At 32.6% G+C, this 27062-nt stretch overlaps 1 protein-coding gene across 1 annotated transcript in view; it reads right to left on the bottom strand.

Annotated features, from left to right (window-relative positions):
* Nucleotides 1–17642: 17642 nt before the first annotated feature.
* LOC115875746 overlaps nucleotides 17643–27062 on the bottom strand; it is a 39339-nt gene continuing 29919 nt past the window's right edge. Inside the window, exon 2 of the mRNA XM_030891258.1 lies at nucleotides 17643–17801. Within this exon, the coding sequence (XP_030747118.1) occupies nucleotides 17643–17801 (159 nt within the window). The remainder of the gene's footprint in view (nucleotides 17802–27062) is intronic.

The following is a 27062-nucleotide window of genomic DNA, read 5'->3' as shown; positions in this document are numbered from 1 at the left end:
CAGGATGTATTTCCGCAAAATATTTTAACTTCTATAGGGTGGCTCAAAAAAGTGTGAGTGGATCTGGATGACTTTTTTTAAATGGAACACCCTCTATATTATTGCATTTTTTGGCTTCCCTTTAGATCACTTTAGATTAGTGGTTTCAAAGATATTAAAAAATAAATCAAAAATATATATTTTTCAACCCTTCTTAAAAAAAAATATTAAAAATACAAGAACTGTTCTGAAATCAAAACTATATTAGATATTTACTTTGGATGGTCTATTCTTACTTTGCTATAAATATGGTAATCGTAAATCATACAGGATGTTCAATATTTTACGCCAAATTTTCAAAAATATAAAATAATTTTACTTCGTTTTTTTAAATGGAACACCATATATATTATTTTTGTATTTGACGGAGAATAAAGAAATTGTTACGGTTATATATTTTAAAGGGGAGTTAATTTTCTTATATTTATTTTAATTGATATATCTTGACAAAATGGTGAATGTGGTGATTTACTATTTTATTTATAACCTTGAAGATGGCACGTTAATAAAATATAACAATACATTTCTTAATACATATTAATTATTTATTTATTTTCTATTTACAAGTAAAGTAAATGTGCATTAACTTTAAATCATAATTTAACTTCATATTGTTGTATTTTTAGCCAAATGTAATATTTTGTAAATAATATCTTTGACTCGATCTTGAGGTATTATTCTTCAGGTTATGGAAGGGTAAATGCATCGTGTAAAGACTTCTTATTTATCTAAAATAACGTTAATTAAAGTAATATTAATAATAACCACTTTATATACTTACTTTTGGTATTTGTTTACTTCTGTTCAAGTGGAAATATTCATTGCATTTTGTTAGTTGTTTGGTTGCTACAAAGGGAAACCATATTATATTAATTATATTATACGAAACGATGTACATACCTTTTTAATAACAATAATACCTTCAATAATTATTATTAATAAATAATCTGATTGTGATTTTTGTTTAGATTAATTAATTTGTGGTTAGGGCAGAAACGTCAAATCATCAACGGGTCTAACGGTGTTGCCAGCTTCTTGAAGTTTTCTTAAATCATATTTCACCTCATTCATATTTAGTCTCTAAATAATTAATTTTAGCATTTAACTTATTTTAATACTTTTATTTATTAATGATCTTAAACTCTTATCAATTGTATCTAGTTGTAATTGCATTTAACTTATTATTATTGTTTGATTTATTATTAAGTTTCTTTTATTATCGGATTACTCCTGGCAACATTGGTACTTAACTGGTTGCGGATGTACCTAGGGATTTTATAGCTAAATTTATATCAGGAGGGGGTTTCGATATTAAAATTCCAAGCGCCCACCTGTCTGGTGATTTCCTTTCTTTTCTTTTCGGCACGCTGGCAGTGAAGTCACGTTTTGAGTGAAAAATCCTTTCATTTGATTTTGGGAAAGGTTAATAATTCTCTACGTTTAATTGATATTATTTATATCATACAGCTACGGCTGGATTGAGACGAAACTAATAGCGTTGCATCTTTTGTATTATTTCTAAGGAAATCGCCCACAGTTTGGGTAAGTTAATTTTCGTTTATTACTTATCACGTGGGACACATTTTTATTGGGTTAATTTTAAATTAGGCACCTTGGTTTGGTTTTTCTTTTTACGCACCAACTTGATTCTAGGAGGGTTTTCACGACTGGCTAGCGAGGTTCCTGTTCAAACCAATTGATCAGCTAAGGGGAAGCCACGTGGTTGGGCCTTCTGGTTGTGCGGCAGATCCTGGCGTAGGGGATTTTTTTGGGACCCTTACGAATAAAAGCTAAGTACCAAACTCTTTATTAGCTCCCTCTCGTTCCTGCGTACTTAATAAATATTGTACCTATTTTTTTTTGTTGCTTCTGATTAGTTTTAGTAAAGACCATATATTTAGTAATTTAAGTATCATTTATATCGTGGGTACCCCGTTTTTCATATATATTAAATTTTAGTAGAGTAGGTAATTTTTTTAGTCTAGGTTACACTAACTGGTCATCTAACGGGTAACCAGTATTATCAATTGTTGCAAATATTTAATTTATAATATAGTCATTTTAATTTCCCTATATTATTGTAATAATTATTTAAACCATTTTTAAATTGTATTGTTTCAAATGATGAGCTACCCTACTCTGAATAAACGTCTGTCTTGTTAATTTGTGTTTTATTGTGTAATTACATTGAACTAAAATTTGGTGTTTTATATAGGTAGAATTTTGAACCCACCTCCCAAACGGGAAGGTAGCAAAATGAACATTTTTTGTATTTATAGCATTTCAAAATTTTTAATAGTTTTCCGGATACACGCAGTATTATTTCATATGGCGCTTTCAATGGTAAAATAAGAGAGAAAAATAATTGGGTGGCTTTGATAAAATTTACTGTGGAAAATGCCATATGAAATATAAAACCGGGAATATCTGCAAAACCGTTAAAAATTTTGAAATACTCTAAATGCAAATAATGTTCATTTTTTAATTCTCCATCTATTGAAAAAATAATATACATGGTGCCCTATTTAAAAAAACAAAGAAAAATTATTATATGTTTAAGAAAATTTGGCGTAGAATTTTGAACATCCTGTATGATTTACGATTTCCATATTTATAGCAAAGTAAGTACAGACCATCTAAAGTAAATATCTAATACAGTTTTGATTTCAGGACAGTTCTTGTATTATTAATATTTTTTTAAAGAAAGGCTGAAAGATATATAATTTTTATTTATTTATTAATATCTCTGAAATTACTGAAATATATTTACTCATGTCTTAGGTTTATGTAAAGTGATCTGAAAGGAAGCCAAAAATGCAATAATATACAGGGTGTTCCATTTAAAAAAAATCATCCCGATCCACTCACACTTTTTTGAGCCACCCTATAGAAGTTAAAATATTTTCCTGAAATACATCCTAGTACATGCTTTAGGTTTGCACTGAAACAAAATTCCCAAGTTTTTTATTCTAGGACCTACAGATGCCTGACGCACTATTGCCGGACCCTGTATATAATTGGGGAAACTAATACACATCTTCGGATCTCTACTACCAGAAATTAACAGAAGAATTAAGGCTCTCCTTCCCACTGGCGCTAGCCTAGCATTTGTAAGGGTTTGGCTGTCATAAAATGCTGCAAAAACCATGTGACCTTTCTTCACGAATCTTTCTTTATTTGTTTGTATACATCTTAAGACGTGCTTATAATTATATTTCCTTCCCCAAACTCAACTCACACTGCTTCAAATTTACCCCTAAAACACCCTAAAAAAAGATGATTTTATAAGTAATTTTTTTAACATTAAATGTATTCAAATCGATTTTAAAACTAATTACGAGCATGTCCGGAACCTTCCTAAATAAAGTGAAATAAAAATTATTTCAAAATATTAAAAAACATGGTCGCAATTTTGTGACGCCCGACCCTCTGCAAACCCAATTTTGATCATTTTTGTTGCCCGTAATGCGGCGCCTCTACGTGAATTTTGTCGCTAACGCTTTTGAAGGCGGCCAAAGGAAATCAGGTACGTATTCGAATTATTTGGATAAATTCCTTTATAACACTTGTCTCTTACACAATAATTTGAAATTTTTATTTTGTAATCAAATCACACGGCAAACAAAATTTGCGTTGCATTTATTGTGTGGGTATGGTCATTGATCATGACCCAAAATATTGCACCTACGTGCGTGCACGCACTGCACGCTCGCCAGGAACGGCCCTGTATACTAACATACTGCCACGCCCTTTCTAATTTGAAGTTCAATAAAACACAAGTTTACTTACTGCAGAATGAGTTACATAGAGGCCACTAGCTTTTTAATTTTAACAGCCGGGTGGTCGGGGTTCAAAGATATTAATAAAAGGGCGCCACGAGATTATACTCTATGAACTCGGCAATAAAGATGTAACTATTAAGTAGACTTCAACACTAACCTCGAACTGTTGAGTGCAACTATCATGAACTTCAAATATTCTATAACTATTTGTACTTAAGTGACTCTAACTTAACTATGAGACTAGACTGTAAATAATACTACTAAAATATTTAAGCAATTTATTAAAATATTAAAAAGTTATAAAGAAAAATAAATGAATGAAATGTAAATGATTGGAATATATTAAGTCAGAATTTAAAACAATAAAACTAAATCTATGACGTCATCCCTTAACTTAAACTAAGTATGCTCTAAGGGCGGAATACAAATATCAAACTAAATCTAACTAATATCTAAACGATCTTACTCTACAGTGTAATGTCTTGACAAGAACTTGAAAACTACTCGGAAGTCCCTCCGGCTGAGCTTCGGTGTATAGCAATGGGGTAGTTACAGCAGGCTACAGCAGCTCGGTGTACTGTCACTGGAGCCCACGGATGTCAGCAGAGGTACAGGTGAAAGGTAGGTGTTGAGATTTCAAATGGTGAACATAAAAACCCTAAATAATATTGGTTGTCTTAGAAAAAAGCCTCAATTATAGAACAAGGACTAGCACAACGTGTAGGAGTTAATGAAGGTAATAAAGAAGGACTAATTAAATCTGAACTTTACCTCAACGAGGGTTTATGATGTCCAATTGGTAACTCTACACACGGGCAACAGGAACAGATGGAATTCTGGACTGTTCTGTGCTGTACGGTCTGGATCGGTCTTCTTGCTCTACAATTACGAACAACCAAATAAGATTTAAGAAAGATAACACTCAACTAATCTTTCTACACCACGTGGGCGTGGAAAAGTCGAAAACCAGTCAACAATACGAATAAAAATCAGTTGAGCATTGACGTAGAATAGGCAGAAGAATTATAGCATACCTTGGAACTGTTCGGGGACTTCTTGGGCACGTGGAATCGGAATATCGGTCGGAAAATTCGGCTATTTAATCCCTTGACGGAAATTTGGTCGGTGGTCCATACAAATTCAACAAAATCCAACCACGTCTCTGACCAAATATGTTTCGGAAGCCTTAATCCTTCTTTACGAAGACCTGCTATTCACGAACAGGGAATGCTTCACGAAACGGCAGCCAGTTCTTCACGACGACACTCTTCAGCCAGGGAGTACACAAGAAGTGATGCAAGGATTCGATTTCCTTGCATTTCCTCGCATATCCACAAAATCAGATTTCAACCGGAAATCTCCCTCCAGGTTATAGATAGCGAACTATATATCTTGACTAGTCCAACTCACAAAAAGGCATAAGTAAAAAACGATGTTCTAGATTATTTTCACAGCCATCTTCGATATCCGGTCAATGAACGAACTAAACTCACAAATTCCCACAATTAAATGAACGAATTGCACACTGCGATCCACATCAAAAATAACCAATTTAACTACGAAATTTTATCTGATAATTATAAAATTTCAATAAACAAAAGGTAACAAAGGATAAATAAATCCAAAAACATCTGATTTGATCTGACAGTGACAAATGACGGACAAAAGTGATGATCAAAGATATAGAGAAATGGACAAAAATTCTAATGCTGGGCGGTATCCAGTGACAATATTCTGTGACTATATAATATCGTGGTGTATAACGGGTTGCATAATCGTAAAATTTAAATAAAATAATATATAACAATAAAATTATAGTAAACATGATGCAAAAATAATAGCTATTTGCGATATTTTATGAGCTAGCACACAGAGGTCGTTGCGAGGAAATTTGACTGTTACAATACCAAATCTAGTTTTTTTATCTGCAAAAATAAAAAAGTTATGGGGGTGAGCCAGTTTTAAAACGCACCCGGTATATATACGCGGTAATTTTTGAAATACATTTATATAATTTCTTAAAATGCGTAATTAACCAGGTTTTAAAATAAAACAGCCCATAAAAACATTTATTTTATAGTATAAATTGTAAATAAACGCCTAAATTTCCATCACCTATAAAGCGCAAAGGACATAAGCCTTCAACTTATACAGTATTCTAAAAGAAATCGAAAGATCAAAGTTGATGTCGTGTTGTGGCCCCAATTGCCTCCGAGTATATATTCTCTTTCCACAAAGCTTACAAATTGTAAATTCTTTCTCGCAAACAATTTTCTCTGTCGAGTCCGACGTGTCAGTCCTTTAGGACTTGTACGTGAAGTAACCTATGGCAACTTGTATACATACCGCTTGAAAGTTTTAAAAGCTGCCCTTTAATGAAGATCGTTTGTAGTTTACGAACTCGTTGAGAAACTATAAAGCTGTCAATTACTATATATTTATAGTAATTGACACAAGAGCTGATGTACAAAAGTTATGTTTATATTTTTAAAGCAAAACTCTGAAATATAAAATGATTTTAGGATTTCAGATAACTGTAAATTGTGGAACTCTGTTAAAATATAGTTTTTCGACAACAACTTTTCGAGTACAGGGTGGGTCAAATTCGACGCTTTTAAATGAAAACACCCTTTTCTATAGGAGATAGACGAAAACTAATATCGGTGTCTGGAGCTCAATTTTTGTCAAAAACATGATGGTGAAAACCGCATATCGATATCTATTACCGTTTGGGAGTTACGGGGTGTTTATCAAAAATATGCATTTTTAATAAATCGCTGTAACTTTTTTGCTATGGAAAATTTTGTATTTTTATGAAAACATTTCCAAAGCACCTTTTTACGTAGAATTTAATGGTTTAAATATAATTTTTTTAAAATTAATAATTTAAGAATTATCAATAGAAAATTTGATTTTTTATATGGTACACCCTGTATATTTTTAATTTATTGAAAAGAATTTAAAATTACCTTTCCAAAAATATAACACACTTGATATTTTGCTCGATTCCTCTTCGAGATATAGAGTATATAAAAATTCGCCCGCTTTAAATGAGTAGGCTTTGAACGGCACCGACTGTAATGCAAAAAAAATCTAGCTGTGAGCATCAATTAATGTAACTATGGGAGATGTAGAATTTTATAACAATTTAAAATATATTTAACCAACATGAACACATTTAAACTATATCTAATAACAATAAAAATAAATAGCACACTAAGACATGAAATTTTGCTACAGGTGTTCGACATATCAACCGTCTTCTGTTATGGGCAGACGGGGCAGTTTTTGAACATTTCTCGCTGAATTCATTGACTCAGTGGGGGTGAAAGATAAATGCTAAGTATTTCTAATTCTTATCTAGATCATAATCTAAATAAAGAACCTTTATTTTTCCGCAAATATATCCATAGGATTAGATCCATGGGCACTAAGTCAGGCGGCCTCGACGGCCAACGGCTGGAATCTTGGTTAACTATTCAATTATTCTTGAAATTGGATGCAAAAATTTGCTGATAACTTCAGCGTTCAGAGGCGGTGCGACGTCTTGCTGGAAAAATATGTTTTCGAGATCCATTAAGGGCATATCATCAATAAGGGGTCCAAAGCCTACTAGTTAAAAGTGGCGAACTTTTAAAAATTCTGTATTACGAAGGGGATTATAACAAAATATCAAGTGTGCTATATTTTTGGAAAGTTAATTTTAAATTCTTTTCAGTTAATAAAAATATAGAGGGTGTCCCAAATAAAAAATCAATTTTTCTGTTGATAACTCTTAAATTATTAATTTTAAAAAAATTATACTAAAACCATTAAATTCTACGTGAAGAGGTGCTTTGGAAATATTTTCATAGAAATACAAAATTTTCCATAGCAAAAAAGTTAGAGCGATTTGTTAAAAATGCACATTTTTGAAAAACACCCCGTAACTCCGAAACGGTAACAGATATTGATGTGCGGTTTTCACCATCATGTTTTTGACAATAATGGAGCTCCAGACACCGATATTAGTTTTCATCTATCTCCTATAGAAAATGGTGTTTCCATTTAAAAGCGTCGAATTTGACCCACCCTGTACATCTTTACAATTACTATAATCCGGCAGCCGCTGAGGTAAACCCAAAATTTTGGGATTAAGTTTTTTTGAAAACGGATTTATCATCTATAATAGATCTTTTGATATCCGAGTGATGACAAAGTGGCATCTTTGGGGAAATTAAGATACAGGGTGATTCATTATCAATTATGTGAAATCGAGTGCGTTATTCGAGTTATTTTGTGTATTTAACGTGAAAAAATGTGTATTACATTAATTTATTTAATAATGTAGGTTTTTTCATAGGTATAAGTGATAACGAAACATCTTATATACAGGGCTATTAAAAAACATATTATATTTTCACGTTAATTAAGGTAAAGCGAAAAATTAAATTTTTGCATTTTGTATACTTTGTAGGTATGTAATATACCTAATGTATGAGTAAAAGAATAACAAACACATTTTTATACAGGATATTTCAGAAATAATATTACTTCTGTTGAAGGACTAGGGTAAATATTTTAAACACGCATATCATAAAACAGTAAAGTTTATCAGTAGGTATCAACCCCAGAATCATTAGCCGGTACAGCGGGGCTCAGTTCGTTGCAACAATGTTCGTTTCCGTGGCACATACAAAACATTGTGCAAGGCAATCTAGCACCTTTACACCCACATCTTTTTGTGCTACACGGACTGGCACTAGAACAAGAGCAACGAATCAATTGTAATATATCGGAAGGTGCCCTCTCGGCAAGGTATCATTCCTTTCTATACAGGTTTTCAAAATCGCTTCTTTAATTACCATTTTTTTAGAGTTGTCTTCTAAAACGCGGAACTGGACGGCCGATTTCCATCGATGTGGGTGCTTCTCATCTTTTTCTAGTTCACACTTTAGTCCACAAAACAAAGAGTTTTCTTTGAAAATAAAGATTGGCACTTCTGAACGTCGCTGCATTTTCTTACTTGAAGTTCCAGCCTTGTTAATAGCATTATCCGGGGATAAGGTCCTTTTCAAATGTGTCTTGGATGTGTATGTCGAAACGCAACCTCTGTGACATAGTAAACGAAAATCCTGGTCCATAGTGATCTTCTCTTCCAATTCTTCATATTTGCCATCTTGATATACTTTGCTATACTTTATAATAGTTTATATACGTTGTGCACCAGCAACTGAAAGCTTTTCACTTTTTTTCTGACAGGAGAACTTCCAGTCAAAAAAACACTTTTCACTCATGTTTAACTAGGTATTATTGTTACAATCAAACTTTAATCTCAAAGAAAAATCACTGTTGTCTTTCTGCCTTGGGATAGACCGTTAAGTCTAAATTATAAGCTTTGCAGTTTGCACTCAGTAGTCGCAGTCGGCCGTTCCATCAAATTTAAAATTTCATGAACTTGGAACGGCCAACTACAGCTTGCAACTGCGAACTGTAGGGCTTATAAATTATTAGGCTTTAATTAAATTAAGGACACTGATATCAGCAAACTAAGCATTTTCCTTCATCACCCTGAAAAAGATATATTTAGTAGGTATAACTTAATTATGTAAGTAATAAAATTGAGTTAATGGAGCCTTAATGAAAACGTTTACGATATTTATATTATTTCTTTTTACTGATACTTTATCATATATATCAGCAACTGTAATGAAAAGTTCTATATTTCTATACTAACATTTTTGTTGATGCTTCATTAACTCTATGTTATTGCTTTATACTAAATTATTAAAAATGTGTGTTAAAACATTTCCCGGGATCATTGAAATGGAAACACAAAATCATCGGTAATTCAAAGACCTTAACCTAAAATTATTAATACCAATAATGATTGTTGAATTGAATTTAAGATACAAAGTTCTAAAAACAAGAAAAATATTAATCGGAAAAATGTAGGTATATTTTTTTTTAAATCACCCTGTATATTGCAAATAATAATAATTATTATTTATAAAGATGGGCCTATATTTAGTATAAATACAATAAATTGACCAACCCACACAAACATTAAGGTCTAAAGCTTAAAAACACTTGAATACATTTTTATGTCTTATATTTTGGGACATCCTGTATATCTGGATTTCCTCAAGAGTGACAGCTTGTCATCAGCCGGATATGGAAAATAGACATATAGATCTATAATAATCCGTCATAAAAAAAACTTAATCCCACAATTGGTACTTCAGGGAAAAATCCGGGTTCTGCTGCCGGACTACTATACATACAGGGTGTTTCGAAAAGCATGCTGGTGGGGAGATTTCTCACGTAAAAATAAGATTTATTTTTCATATCAACATAGGTCCGGTTCTGCTTTGTTTCGTAGCTACAGGAACTACTACTACCACTACAACAGGAAGATCTCCATGTATGATGAGATATAGACAATATGATGAGTTATAACTCAAGAAGGGGGACACAATAGGTCTTTAAGGTTGAATAACCCCCCTTCCACTCATTCTAAATTCTGCAATATTAGGAAAATATCCCCTTGTATGTTACAATATTGCTTTTTTCAATATTAGTGACTTTTAACTCTCAGATGCAAAAAAAACGCAACGGAGAAATTTTTGGTCAAATGTAAAGTTGTGTATTTTTGTTATTTTTAGCCCTATTTTCATGATTTTTTTTAGCAAAGTGTATATAATTATATCAACTTTAATTCGTAAACTCAGTTTTTTATAAACTTTAATATTTGGCATATTATAAAGGGTTAATCAAAGGGTTGTTTTTTTACGTTAATTTTAAAACAACCTGTGCAACAATTTCGTGTGTAAATTTTCCTAAAATATAATTTCGCAGTCAGAACCAAGTCTCCTGAGCATTTTGTTTTTTGGGTCATGTCAATACATGCCTTGGTTAATTTTTAAAAGCGAAATAAACTTGTATCGTTTATTAATACCAGGACTGTATTGTTTGTCTTTAACGTTTTTTTGTTAATTTAGTATAGAGTATCCAATGCAGCGTAATATGACGTTTTCTCGTCTTATCAAAAATATTGCATCAGAAATTAATGATAAATGAAAAAATTGCAAATTGATCGTAACGGTTCATTTTGCTCTTAAAAATTAACTCAGGAGTCATGGTTCTGACCGTAAAATTATATTTTATGAAAATTTACACTCGAAATTATTGCGCTGGGTGTTTTAAAGTTAGAGGAAAAAACAACTTTGTATAATATGTCGAATACTAAAGTTTATAAAAAACTTAGTTTACAAGAATTTCTCCGTTGCGTTTTTTTGCATCTGAGTGTAGTTGTAATATTATTTTGCGGAATATAATTATCTGCAGTACCTAGCAGTTGTACCATACCGTATGCTCGATTAAAAACGACTTAGTCATATATTCATAAAGAAAAGTACATATAATGTTAACTAGCTGCTTTTTATAATATGCGTATCATACTTTTGCAGATTATGAAAAACCATTCTTAAATTTATAAAAATTAATAATAATTCTTAATATTTTAAGAAAACAAACCCCTATTATATACAAGAATAAACAAAGACTACGTTAAAACATAAAAATAGCATTTTAGAAACTCAATCGGCAATGATAAGCTGCAGTCAAAAATAACTTATATTTGGAGTGGTCAGAATTAAAATGGATCATGTCCAATTTCCTACTATTTTAAGATTATCGTCTTTATACGTTTATAGAATATTGATTTTTCAAGTAGAGAGATGAATAGTCATACTTCTCACATTAAGCAGCTAAAGCCTGTTTATCCAACTTCTTTTATTGTAATTTAGTAACATTAAAAAATTTTAACTCTCATTTTCTCCATAATTACTTTTTAGAACTTTTCAGGATTCAGTTCACTTCTTTTTCCCTAATCTAACTTAACCAGGGTAACTTCATTTTAAATAACGAGACTGATGCTATACTGCAAAAATAAACAAACTGCCCTTAAAAAGTTCGCTGCATCAAGTTATATAACATTAAAGATCTAAGAGTAATAAAAATATTTTTATGTGTTTGAAACTACGGAGCTTTATGATTTATTTCTTGATAAGGGCAACTAAAAACTCGCGCTCAAGTGGCAGCAGCTGTAAATGAGAAAGGATATTGCCATGAACGGCTTTAGAATAACAGTTTACAGTTTCCACAGATATTCAAGATATATTAGTATTTAAACTTCTTTTAAGATTAAAAACAATATCCACTTGAAAGAGATAAAAATAAAGTTATTATTTTAATTTCGGGTTCATATCTAAAGTCGATCTTAATTACAGTAATGGTTACAGTTGAGGGTTGGAACCTTTGGTTTTTATTTTACAGTAATGGGAAATTAAATAATCACTAAATTTTAAAAATCAAAAAAAAGAAATAATGAAAATGTAAACGCCTCACAAACTAAAAAAATGTTTTCAAAATACATTCAGATATGAGGCAATGTAGACCTTCAAGGGTACTTTCGGGAACTTACAGTTATATTAACACACAGGATACAGGACTCAACTTGAAAAAAATGACGCAATTAAATGGACTTCCGTGATCAAGTTATTTCCCTGGATGACTAGTAGTTATCAGGTTTTTCCCTGTATGTCTATTTTTACTAGGCTTATATCACACGATTTAACAGCTTATTGTTTTATAGAGTTTATGCATTTTGTAGAAACCAGTTAGACCTACTATAATATTGTTAAACTCTCAAATTAAGAAATTGGCTCTTACCATCTTTTTCTTCTGGACCCTTCAATTATTATTTACTTTTAATTCAGAATCGTAATAAAATTCTACATATCATTCCAACTGTCATGGCGGGACTTTACAAAAATATCCTTTAAATAGTATAAGGTAGGATTAGATAGCAAAATATAGAAAAGGGATATTATGTGTCGATTTGTTTAAATCTAGAGTAAATTTCAAAATGTGTAATTCTTTAATATTTTTTGCGATATAACCAAAAAACCATATTGTCTTTCGGCTAGAATTACATAAATAAAATAATAAAAACAATTCCTTTTTCAATATTTTTTTTGAGACAGTCCCGTAAGTAATCCTAAAAAATACTAATTCTTAACATGTCAAGCTTTTGATGCATTGGACTAGAGAAAAATAAGTATTTGTATAGAATAGTAAAAATATTATTTAAAAGAAAAGAAACATTCTTTGCTTTAGTTTATTTTTGCTTTTTTCATGGACCAAAGAAAGTCGGTATTCGGAAAAAAATAGTATATTGTTTTATTAGGAGTAAAATTGACACTTTCTGTGGCGAAGTTGTATGTTTGGCGGACTGACGGACTAGCTATAGCAAGTTCGACATACAGCCGAAAGTCATTTTTACTCCCAGTAGAACATGCTGTTTTTTTTCAAACACCACAAATATGCTTTTAAACAATTTCAAATGTTCCAAATAATATAAAAAGGTTTAAAAATCATATCTTGTATGTAATTATATATCGAGAAACTATAGTTACGCTCGTTGAATTTGACAGTTTATGTCAGTTTAATAATTTATTTTTGTACTTTTATGCTTAGGCGTAAAAGTACAAATGATTTTTTTATATTGTCAATCGCGTCTCAAAAATGAATACTTTTGTAACATTTGAAAAATTTTTTTTTCAAATTTATGGTCAAATGATAAAAAAAAATTGCCATAATTGGGATACGTTCCTCTTTTTCTAATGCCCTTGCTGCAATTTTTTAAAAAGGTATTATTTTAAATTGACGCAACGACAATTGACATACAAAAACGAAATATTTTGGAAGGAAATAAGCAAAATGGCTAAGGAAATCCTTATGGAAAAAAGAAGAGGGGAAAGTTAGATCCCTATAGGTCCAAACCAGCTACATAGAACATAACATCTCCATACAACCCTTCTTCTGAAGTAATGCTACCGCGTTTCCAGAAGGAGACACACAAAGGTTCTGAGGTTTTTTTTAGTCACTACGAGTATCACTACTTGGGTCATCTTCTCAAGTGCTCATGTTGCTTTTTTTCTTTCAAAAAAAAAATTATCCATATTGTTTGGATTTTGGTTCTAGGCACTGTTGGTTTAATTTGAAATTATACCACTAAATAAATAAATATTAAATAAATAAATGCCTTTATTGTCAAAAAATTTTACAATTTGTAGACAAAGGTAAAGTAAACGAACAAAGTAAACAAACAAACAAACAAAAGAGAATACAAAACGTTATACAAATTAGGTATATTGTCAGTCTTATTGTTTAAAATAAACATTTATAAATATTTACAATGTCAAAGAATAAAAAAATAAATATAAGATTCAAAAATATTTAGTAAGTTTATATTAAATATCAATGACCTCTAAATAAATGTATTTCGATATCATTGGTAAATATAGTAATAGCGAATAATATTAGACCAGTGTTTACAAGATCAAATTCGATTATCAAAATATAAGTCATTTACGGCGTAGAAAGCCTTGTCAAAAACAAAAAAATGAGGTTATGGATTTGATTTCAAATGGCAGGTGATTGTGCATTTTTTTCGAGTTGTATGATATTGAACTTTTAACTAACTCTGAGCGTGGGGTAGTTAGATAAAGATATTGCTCCGCGTTCCTGAGTAGATAAGTGTGAGATGGTCTTTATTGAGAAGCTGATACATGCTTACGTATTAGGCAAACGGATTCAAATATAAATAAGGAAGGAAGAGTTAATATTTTTAATTTTTTAAAAAAGTCTTCTGGAGCTTAAAAATGCGGTCAAATTGAGTCGCACAACACGTACCCCAGAATGGAAGGGCATATCTGAGGTGCGACTCAAAAGTGCATAATAAACAGTCCTAGCCACTGATAAGTTAAGCTCTTTAGAAACAGATCTTAATGCAAAACAGGCAGAGCTTAATTTTTTCGACAAAGCGTTGATATGCATGCCCCATTTCAGAGAATTGTCTACCCTAAGAATTTTACAGATTTTACGACGTCAATAGTGGTGTTGTTAAGTACAAAAAGCTTGTTTTGTCTAAGTTAACGATTCGCCAATTTTTATTTTAGCCATCATTAGAAAATCGAAATTTTTATCGAACTCCTTATGTTAAGAGTTTAAGAATATAGTAATGGTATAATTTCAAATAAATAAAAATCGGACTAGTACAATGAATATATTTATATAATATATGTATTATATTTTCATATATTTATATTTCATTATACCGGCATCAGAAACATTCAAGTGTTTTTAAGTTCACATAAACATTTGTAATAGCCAATTTGTTTGTGTCAACGAGAAACGCTGAATACACAGATGTTTGCAAAAAAAGGTGCCTCAATAAATCTAAAAAAATACAAATAGAAACATCTCTCGATATGAAATATAGTTACTATTTTACACTTTTTATCAGCACCCTTTTTCCGATGCATTCGGCTCCGTGCAAAAGCCATAAATTTTGCGAAGTACATTGACTTCTGTTCATGAAAATCGTCAATTTTCGATAGTCTCTCTGACCCGTCAGACGGCCGGGTGTGCATGTATCATTGTCATTTGTTTTCTTCGTGGAATTTCCATAAAATGCAGGTTCTCGTCCCGAGCTAGATAATACTTTTATTCCTTAGGTGTATCGGAATTTTTCACTATTACGTGTTCGAAATTTCAAATTTCCAGTTTTGACACTGAAGTATGGCAATCGTAAGCTATGGGTTTACATTTGATCTCTTTTTGTCCTTATTGGTTTGTGATATAGTAGGTAGAGTTATAGTAGAAGGTTTAGTTCGGAATTATACTGCGTGATCTTTGACTTTGTTATACGTATTGGGATATTTATTCTGAGAAATTTTACTGTAAGTAGCAATTATACATATCGTCGGTGAAATGTGATAAACTGCTAACTCCATTATTTCTAATTTTACAGGAGAGCAAAAAAACGATACAAACAAATATGTCCACATGTAGGAAGTATTTTCATGCGTTAATATGATAAAAAGATAAGAATTTTATTTGCTGGGGAACAATAAAACTCAATATTTCGTGTTACATAATTTTTTTCAGACACAATAGGGAGATAACAGATATTCGTCTTGCAGAAATAAGAAATAAAAATATACCTCTGGAGATAGCAACCTTTATTGTTTGAAATTTTGAAAATGGAATTGAATATTACCCAAACAGATTTAGAAATAATTAATTAAATTTAAAAAAATATGATCTTCATAACCATGCATATTTAGAATATCGTCGGTCTAAAAGCAAAACGTACAAGTCCAAAAACGAATAAATTTTTAATGCATATTTAAAGAACTGATTTTTTGCAGCAGCATTTTAAAGCAAAAAAATCCAAATTTTCAAAAAAAAAATTCGCGCAAAAAAACTCATTGATCGTGTTTCTACTACCTATATACTACCCCTAAAAATATTTGCACTTATTTAAGACTCACCCTGTATAATAGGAAAAAATTGACCAAAACGTAAGGCGAAAAAATACACAAAAAATCCACACGGGCCCCTCCTTACATGGCCACCCGGGCCCCTTTGGCCTAGTGCGACCCTGGATCGGCATACTGTACTAAAGAAACATACGAATAAGAATCCGGGTGTTTGCTTTAGCGTGAACGTAACGGAAATTGCGGAGATAGCAGCATTTCGGTGGCTATTTCAGATCATTAAAATAGCAAATTTTCTTTAATGGGAAAAAATGTATTTGCTTTCCCTACTTATACAGTATTTTTTCTCTTTCTAATGGTATAAAAAACTTATTAACGTAAAAAATGGAGTTAGCAGGTTATCACGTTTCACTGACGATATATAAAATTTTGACATTAAAATGCGAATGATAATGATGAAAAACCACGCCATGAATTGTGATTATACACTAGAAAATAAATAAAATGTAAATAATTCATCATCATCATCATTTTCAGCTTATTGAACCATTTGAAATTATGGCGTAGACCCCTCACATACGCTCTTTGTAGTTGGGCCCATTGTTGTATATTATTGGCTATGCGGGCCCAAGTTATCCCTGCTAGAAGTTGGTCAAAGAATGCCTAGAGAAACTCAACAAATTAGTCAAAGAAAATAAAGTCCTCCTACTCTGGGTGCCTGCTCACCAATGGATGGAAGGCAACGAAAAAGCAAATGATCTAGCTAGAAAAGAAGCGAACACTCCACTAACTGGACCAGAACCGTTCTGTTTTCCAAACGGGAACCAACTGAAAGCGAAACTGAAGAATCTGGAAGACTCCATCCGTAACTTGGAATGGGCGTCCTCCAAAGGTCTAAGACACTCGAAAAAGTTCTTCAGGACCAAGAAAAATCAAAGGTTTTCCTTGATTTAAGTAAAAACAAACTTCGGATTGTCACGGGGTTTCTAACAGGACACTGTCTCCTCAACTCGGTAGGCTGAAACTGAGAAACAACGGCGAATGCAGATTTTGTGGGGAAAATGGGGAAACACCAGAACACCTTATCACTGAGTGCGCCGAGACGACGACCATTCGTGCCATGAACCTTGGTACGTCTGTTGTCGAGGATGGATAGCTGGCCTCTGTGGAGCCGTGTCAGATACTTGCTTTTGTTAAAGCCCTGAGACTGTATGATGAGTTATAACTCAAGAAAGGAGAACACACAATAGCTCTGTACGGTCGCGGTGATTAACTCCCATTCTAAACATTCTACAATCTACATTCTATCCCTGCTAATTCCATAATATCATCCTCTCTTCCTCTAGGTCTCTTAATTCCTCGTGGTAAACATTTTTTTGTGGTCCATCTGTTATCCGCTCTTCCTGTCAGGTGTCCTGCTCATGGCCATTTGAGGGATTTGGATCGTAGATTTTTTCTCTTACCTGGGTCTTTTGCCGGTATCCACTTTATTATTTTACGGTCTCTCTTGGTTATCCCCAGTTCCCAACATATTTCGTTCCATTAAGTGTTGTGCTACCTGCAGTTTCCTTATGATGTCCGTTTTAAGTGTCCAATGCATAGGCCATGACTGGTAGTACACATTACTGGAATGTTCTTTAGATAGAGTGGCATTCTAAATAATTATTGCATTATTATTCATATTAATAATACCATTTCAATGAATTATTTAGTATATAAATAAAGAAAAAATCAGGGAGTGAGTGCTTATTAAAAAGCGAGAATTATGTTTCCCTGTAAATTAATTAATTACTTTATATATTTGGAATGTGGTTGAGACTAGTGAAATCTAGTTTCTAGGTAGGATTTTTATTTGAGTATATAATATGTTGCCGAGAAAATTCTTTCTCTTTCGAATTCCTAGTTATTTTATAAATTTTCAAAAACCATTGTCCTCAGGTATTGTTTGAAATAAATTATATATTATAGATATCCTAGATATTTTATAGAATATCGATTTGATAATTTAGTATGACGATATTATAATGAATAATATTTAGATGTGTAAAATCTAATATGGTGCTTATATATAGTCACTATAGTGAAAATATGACATTGATCATGGTGGTCAAAAGATGAAACATCGTATGACAAATTTTAAATATACAGAGTGTCCCAGAAATAAGTGTAAATATTTTAAGGGGTGGTAGATCTGACCCAAAGAAATATATTTTCTCGTTACTATTTTTCAAAATAAATTGATAATAACCGAGTAATTCCAATTTGAAAATCAAAAAAATAATAGGTCTTGAGAGCCGTTGTCAGGAATCGGCAATCAGCAGCAAATTACAATTGCAAGTAATTACCTGGATCTCGACTTGTTCGACGTCCAGTGTTGACATCGACTAGAAAGATTTAAAAACGACTTGGAAAATTCAGAGTAAAACTAAAAAAATTGCCTAACATTAGAAAACAGAACTTATAGATAGCAGGTCGTTGAAATTGGATTAGGGCATCGTTTTATCACTTTACCTAAAACAGCAACTGTACAGGGTGGGTCAAATTCGACGCTTTTAAATGGAAATACCCTTTTCTATAGGAGATAGACAAAAACTAATATCGATGTCTGGAGCTCAATTTTTGTCAAAAACATGAGGGTGAAAACCGCATATCGATATCTGTTACCGTTTCGGAGTTACGGGGTGTTGTTCAAAAATATGCATTTTTAACAAATCGCTGTAACTTTTTTGCTATGGAAAATTCTGTATTTTTATGGAAACATTTCCAAAGCACCTTTTTACGTAGAATTTAATGGTTTAAGTATAATTTTTTTAAAATTAATAATTTAAGAATTATCAACAGAAAATTTGTTTTTTATATGGGACATCCTGTATATTTTTAATTTATTGAAAAGAATTTAAAATTATCTTTCCAAAAATATAACACACTTGATATTTTGCTCGATTCCCCTTCGAGATATAGAGTATATGAAAATTCGCCCACTTTAAATAGGTAGGCCTTTGAACGGCACCGGCTGTAATGCAAAAAAATTCTAGCTGTGAGCGTCAATTAAAACGAAAATAATATTTGCTATGAGAGATGCAGAATTTTATAACAATTTAAAAATATTTAACCAACATCACAATACATTTAAACTATATCTAATAACAATAAAAATAAATAGCAAACCAAGACATGAACATTTCTCGGGGAATTCATTAATTCAGTGGGGGTGAAAGATACCCTCTCATAACTGCTAAGTATTTCTAATTTTTATCTAGATTATACGGAAGAATAAGGAACCTTTATTCTTCCGCAAATATATCCATAGGATTAGATCCATGGGCACTAAGTCAGGCGGCCTCGACGGCCAACGGCTGGGATCTTGGTTAGCTATTCAATTATTCTTGAAATTGGCTGCAAAAATATGCTGATAACTTCAGCGTTCAGAGACGGTGCGTCGTCTTGCTGGAAAAATATGTTTTCAAGTTCCATTAAGGGCATATCATCAATAAGTGGTCCAAAGCCTACTAGTTTAAAGTGGGGAACTTTTAAAAATTCTGTATTTCGAAGGAGATTATAGCAAAATATCAAGTGTGCTATATTTTTGGAAAGGTAATTTTAAATTCCTTTCAGTTAATTAAAAATATAGAGGGTGTCCCAAATAAAAAATCAATTTTTCTGTTGATAACTCTTAAATTATTAATTTTAAAAAAATTATACTTAAACCATTAAATTCTACGTAAAAAGGTGCTTTGGAAATGTTTTCATAGAAATACAAAATTTTCCGTAGTAAAAAAGTTACAGCGATTTGTTAAAAATGCACATTTTTGAAAAAAACCGTAACTCCGAAACGGTAACATATTGATGTGGGGTTTTTACCATCATGTTTTTGATGAAAATTGAGCTCCAGACACCGATATTAGTTTTCTTTTTCTATCTCCTATAGAAAAGGATGTTTCCATTTAAAAGCGTCGAATTTGACTTACCCTGTACACTTAACAACACTTTATTTCATTTCAATTATTTAGGATTATTTTTTAACATCTCTCACTCTCTCATTTTTGTGACTAAACACCAAAAAAAATCATATTTCTATTCGAATAATAAAAGTATTTTTACAGGCTTATCTTACATTTGCCTATTTTTTTAGTTTTGTCAGAGGTTTACTTTTTTGAGTAAAATCTAAAAAATCTAAACTAAGTTCATCAACTAAACAGATCAAAAGAAGTTAAGCGACGTAAGGCGAGACTGGTGTATGGACGGGTGACCGGTTCGAAACTCTGTACCGTGCTGTTGTTCAAGGGAAAAGTATAAAATCTATTGATACACACTGCTCATTCACGCCGGTTCGAGGCCGGATGAGATCGGATATCTCCTGAGTAAGAGTTGATTTAGACACTTCCTAAGTCGGTAGGCCTTTGACCATGATATGGCCGAGGACCGCGGTTCGGATTCCGCGTTTACAAAGTAGGCCCCGTCCAGATTAGCCCTGGCAGCAAAAAGGAGACGTTAACTGAAATCTCTACTTTAAACAGATCAGCTGAGTTATATAAGATGGTCTGTTTCAATTTAGGTCACATGTTGACTATCTACTTATCTAATAGAGGGCGCTGATTTTAATTCGGACACCCTCTAGATATATAATCTAAGAAAGATAATATAATTTAATGTTATACACTACTGGCAAAGGAATATTAGCAATAGGAGGTTTTCAATGCGATAAAAAAAGATGGTAAGGCTGCAAAATACACTGCAGTGCAACAGAGACGGATAAAGTGTCCTTTCCCTACCATCGTATAGGGGAAGTCATAGAAGTGATACGACGAGAGAGCCCCTGCGAGAGGGGGCGCCGGGCGGGTCTTTAAGACGCTTGTGTGGGGGCTACCGCCTACTAATAGAACAGAATCGAAAAAATAGAAACAGGACGGACAGTGTTGCCATTCAATTAAATCGAAATTATGTTGGCTTGTCAAAATCCTAAATCTTCTAATCCCATTATCTTGCCTACTTAATGAAATATTAAATAAAGTACGAAACAATTTTACGAATGTTTTCTCTAGGCACATAACTTCTTTCTAAAACGAAAAGTAACATGCAAAACTTTGATATCATTTCTAAAATAGCAAGTGCAATTCTATGAAATGGCAATACTGTACGATCTTCCTAGCAGTCGCCCCGACACAGTCGGTCGGCGGCGGCGCTTCACAAAGCCGCGGCTGTGACAAAGGAATTAGGCCGAAAAAAACTTTATAAGGAGTAGACGAACAGGGTTGCCGGGTTTGTTAGATTATAATTCCATACGAGAACAAAATTCTCGGTAGATCTTCAACAAAAATTAAAAGTACAGAAACGAAATAAAATATAATATTTAAGTCCAAAATTAGCATTCCTATGTGTCGTAATAATAGATCACTCAAATAAAATACAAATATAATAAATATAACAAGAATTAGAAATAGCTAGGTATATTATTTAATATTAAAAAAAATATTGAATTAAATAATATTAATATATTAATAAAAACATATAAAACTATAACAAGTAGGGATAGCAGTCACAAATTAGTGTAGCAGTCACTTTTTACCTTTGTACAAATTTTGATCAGTGATATCTAAAATTAATTTCATTTCAATGGGAAAGCTGTAGCAACTCTCAACTCATTTTTCATATTAATATATTTTTTGACGGGAAAATCACTAAAATATTTGTCCGAATTTAGGTTGTTTCTTAACTTAAATTTGGTTTTTGTTTACATTTTTGGGGAAAATATGGGTTCAACTTTAGTAGATGAAATAAAATCTTTTCAAAAGATATCAACTTCTTCGGGCATGTCGCCAATACCGCGCCTAATAAGGAGTAATAAGGATTTTAGGAATATCTCTGTAACTCTGCAACTAGACAGAACGATGACCTGTATGTGTGTTATTACTAAATAAAATTTAATGAAACAATAATAAAGTCAGATTATACAGATTCCAACGCGGCAGTCGCTTAATTTTTAGTCAAATAAGTCAGCTTTTTAAAAGTGCTTCTATTGTAAAAACTAAAGACGCAGTTGAATATATCGTTAGATTTTTCTTTAAATCGGTAGATCGGTAGCTTACAGACGAAACCGGTAGACCTGGCAACTCTGTGATGAAATGACGGGAGTCGGAATAGCGAGGTGAGTAGGCGCGGGAAGGGAAATAAAATAATGGCGATAAATAAAGGGCAGGGAGATGGGTATCATGAGTGGATGGGAGGTGGCGGAATTTCCAAAATTTGTTATCTTATTGGAGTTTGTCAAAGTAGACAGTCGTAGTGGAAGTGGAAACGGGGAAGTTGTTGTCCATCTCTGTTTAAGCATAGACTTTTTATACGCGTTTCATTCCAATGCATGTAATTCCTATGCCTAGAGATCCATTGCCGGGCCTGTATATCGTATGACTAGTTTTAAAGAGAACACAAACAAAAAACGTAATATAATATAACATAAACATAATAACAACAATTGAAATTTGACAATATTGGAAAGACCTTTAAATATGTTGTAAATTTAATAAGCTATCCACTCAATAAAGTCCTGATTAAGGCCGACACTCAAATTTTTTGACCAGTAAAAATCTAAAACAAACTACCGTGGCAGAAACATAATATCTGATTTTGAAAAGCCTTTTCTCGGAAAGGGTCTTATTGAGAGTCATTTTTATGTATCAGGAGGGATAAAGCGGTCTGAAAATTCCGATATAGCTTTTAGAAATGTTTTTCTGCTCCATTAATCTTCAAAATAACGAAATACACCTTATCGAGAAAACGACATGCAGATTTCGGAGGAAAATATTTCTTCTGGGTGATAGATTGGGGGGTTATCTGCTTTACCAATTTATTCCAATTATAAATTTGCAATGGTTGATACAAATAGTTTGAGACAAAGAATTAAAGTGTTTTCTTTACAGAATGTTTTCGTTATTAAAATAACCTAGGCTATTTAATTGGAGGAGGTAAATGTCCATTGTTACAACTCAAAATACAGGGAAGGAAAAGTATAGAAGAAAGGATGCGTCTCCTGATAAAATAACCTATAATTAACAGGACTATTCTGAGCTGCCACACGGCAAGGCAAAAATTGCCATAATTATTAGAACCGATTTTTAGTGGCTCACATTTATATTGTCGATTTTTATTTTATAATATTCAGAGTTCGCAAATATTCTGAATCAAATGCATTTCATCGCACTAAAGTTGACAGGTGATCTGCATTTTTTGTATTTTTTTAGGGTTATGGTTAAGAATTGTTTATTTTTTCAAGATTTTTTAGTTCGTTTAATTTAATAATTACTAAAACCAGCAATTCCAAAAATATATTTAAAAATAAAAGACAAAAATCCAAAATATTAATTATGTATTAATATGGATTTGGACGATAATAGGTAAGAATACTAAATTTATTTCTATATTCGGTATAAAATTGTTCATTAGGTTTTTAGTTTGCGATGTTTATGGGGGCAGAGATGAGGATATCTATGGAAAAGTAACCACAAGAGGAATTGTTACATCATTTAGAAAATGTTGGGAAGTTGATTGTTTCCCATCGAAAAAAGTAGAAAATGCCAATGCAGATGAATGTATGGTAATTGTAATAGAAGTAATTCCATGGGTGAAATTTATTATAATTAGTGGAAGTAATTCCAAGGGTGAAGTTTATTGTAATTAGTGACCTGTGCTTCTTTTTATATGTAAAAGTTACAGGTTTTGAGAATAAATCGGTTGAACAAAACCCAAAATTTAGAGGAAGTACTTCCATACCCAGAATATGCCCATCAAGGTAGGGCCGGCGGAAGGAAAATATTGTCTATATTATCTAGCGCCCCCACCCTCCTTAACAGTTATTTTAACTCTCATTTTCCTTCAGTCCTATACTTTAACTACAAACTAAGTATATTTATGCTACTTTAACAATAAATTTTCACTTAAAGATACTTCAAAATTCTTCTCTTCGTTCAATCTTAGTCTGCGATTGTTGTTTTTTCTACACCGGTCTCTTTACAAAGTGACTCACTCCTATAAATTTTTTATTTTTTTAGATAAAAAAACGAGTTTTGGTATGTTAGTATATGACATCTATTAGGTTTGATAGACGTATTCAATGGTTTTTAGTAACTTTCTGTTTGACCGGAAATGACTAAAACTGATTTTTAAATGCACCCTCAGTATATTTCTACTTTATTCCAAAAGAAAATGACATTCTGAGTAGAATGGCATATCATATGTCAACTTTTGACATTTTCGCTTAAAAAAATCGTATTTTAAATTTTAATCTATAGTGCCAGGGCTGTGTTAAAAATAAACAAAATTATAGGGGGAGAAACTTCTGAGACGCACTCAGTATATAGAGCATAAGAAATAGAATTCCAACTTCGGCAGTCTCGTTCTGGTATAAGTGATCTTTGAAAACATAACAGTATTTAATTGCAAGCAGTTGCATTATTTTTTGTTATATTTTATTATTAAGAATTTAAGAAAATTTTCTTTTCTTTTTCACAAACAATTACATATATAGTGCAGAATCAGTATTATGATCAGACAGTTTTGTCGGCTCCAAAATGAGGATCAGCCAATGTTTGAGATGCATTTCTTTGTGAGAAATTTTTCTTTGTGTCATTCCTCTAATGAGAAAATTCTACGATTTTGCTACCATTTTCAGTGTATTACTACATATTCAATCCGGAACAATCAAAACCACCAAAAAATTGATATCTTTCCCACTACTATTAATAAATTAATTAAATTGAGGCAAACTTATAAGTTTTTTTTTATAGTAAGGATATCGGGGATCCTCTTCATCAGCTTCTTGCGAATGAATATTTGCCGCATATAACTTTAGGGCATATCAGCCATTAATAACAAATGAAGGGTGTGAATAGCAGAAAAAGTGCAATTTTCCTGGCTCTTGACCCTAAACAGTTTGTTTAGAAATTTATAAAAACGAGAATTATAGAAAGAAGGATTATTTACAAAAAGTTGTTAGCTTTTGAGTTATAAAAATGCCACGAACAAATCCGATTTATATTTTTATATTTAATTTTGTTTAATATTCTTCCACGAAAATGAATTCGCAAATCCCAGTTTTGGATAGAGCACTCAAAAAACTAGAATAGAAGAAATCAAAACTATCCCAAAGCTTTCGTGCTAAGGATTTTTTTGAGCATAATAATTTCAGTAAACTATAATAGGATACATCTAGGATATAGTATAGTATTTATAATGTTTAGTCAGATCAGATATTCTTCCCTATGTGGTGTGGTAATAGCTAATGTGTTAATGTGGAAATTGACAGTACCGATTAATTATTGAACTGGATATTAGTTACTATTTGTTTAGATTACTGTTTTTAAATATTTTAGTTGCTGTTGTGGCGCCCCTCGTTTCCGGCGCCCCGGGCGGCCGCCCGGGTCGCCCGGCCCTGCGTCAAGGATTATAGATCAAATTTCCTTTAATGGTAGCCAATTATTCAATACAAATTAACTTTTTAAGCGAATGAAATATTAAATAGTTTTCAATATGGTATATCACTGTAAAAATATATTACTTTTAGGTACAATTAGAGCCCGATACATTTCAAAAAATAGAATATTATTTTATATTAAATGAGGTATATTGTACCAACAATCAATTTATATTAATACCGGAGATTAAAAAATAACAGAATAAATAGTTCTTTTTTTTATAATACAAAAATAGAATACAACAGTATTTAAAAAATTAAATAAAAAAGTTATGCCCGGCCGAGATTCGAACTCCGGTCTCTCGCTTCCTAGCCTGACTCTTTACGCACTGCTCCACAGTAACTTGCTTAGCGATAGACCAATGAAGGTATATAAATAAAAAAAAAACAGGTTCATTACAATATCTTGACGATTTGAACTGGCGCGCGGAGCGTGCTGACCAATAGCAACAGACGCTATTGGTCATCACCTGTGACGTAGCGACCAACCTGCGCAATATCATACCTTGTTTTCTTTGTACTATGATTACTGCGATCTTAAAGATCTATTGTGTCTCCCTTGAGTTATAACTCATCATACAGTCTATAACCCATCATACTCATAGGACAGAGTATTTTCCATCCTCTTCTGACAACAGATATTCTTCCTCTAAGGGTACACGATTGGGGTTTGTTCCTCCGTGCTCTTCACAGTCGAGGAGCTTGTCTCCGGCTGAGGTACCCGTGAGTTGGAAGTTGGAGGATCTGTCTCCATTTTCTCCACCTCTTTAACTTGGTCTCTCCTTAGACCTGATGTCGGCGTTGTCCCGAATCTATAATAAAGGATATATCCTTCTTTCTCTATTGCCTCCTTGTATTTGAGGTCAATTCTTATCATAAAGACCTGATCATGACCTCTCTCCCTCGAGTTGATGACCCAACTAGATGTCCTGACATTGGAGTTCTGAGCTGTTCAACAGGTAAGTGGTGTGCTCAACATGTAAGTGGTATGCTTTTGCTCTTTAAAAGAAAGAACGTGATGGTCGTCCCTTTTGGAATGTTTTCTCTCTCATTGCAATCAGTCCCGGCCCTGGCTAATTCTTAAGCTTAGGTGCCGTTTGCACCAACCAATCTGCCGATTCTTGAGATATACAATCTATGAAGAGCATGCCCACCTGAAAGTGTATCCCGCAAAACACAGCTGACCCACATCTTGTGAACTGTTGCGTTGCAATCCGCTCGCTACTACTTCGTCCAGAATCGCCTCTTCTAGAGCCGTTTGATAGCCATGGTCAGTGCCATATCTGGGTAATCCTTTGGCAGCACCACCATTTTCACTTGTCCAGCAATAGCGGCAAAGCTGGTGATGGTGAGACGTCCCTGCTTGCCTCTCGGTGTTTTTTTTTTTCAGTAACAAGGGGCCGTCCTCTACCGGAAACACTGCTACCTGTGAGGCCTATTGTGTTTGTC

This window comes from Sitophilus oryzae, unplaced genomic scaffold (assembly GCF_002938485.1).
Source record: "Sitophilus oryzae breed Bouriz unplaced genomic scaffold, Soryzae_2.0 scaffold_1395_pilon_pilon, whole genome shotgun sequence".
Lineage (NCBI taxonomy): Eukaryota > Metazoa > Arthropoda > Insecta > Coleoptera > Curculionidae > Sitophilus > Sitophilus oryzae.
The sequence above is the reverse complement of the archived record's forward strand: the minus strand, read 5'-3'. Positions and strand labels throughout refer to the sequence as shown.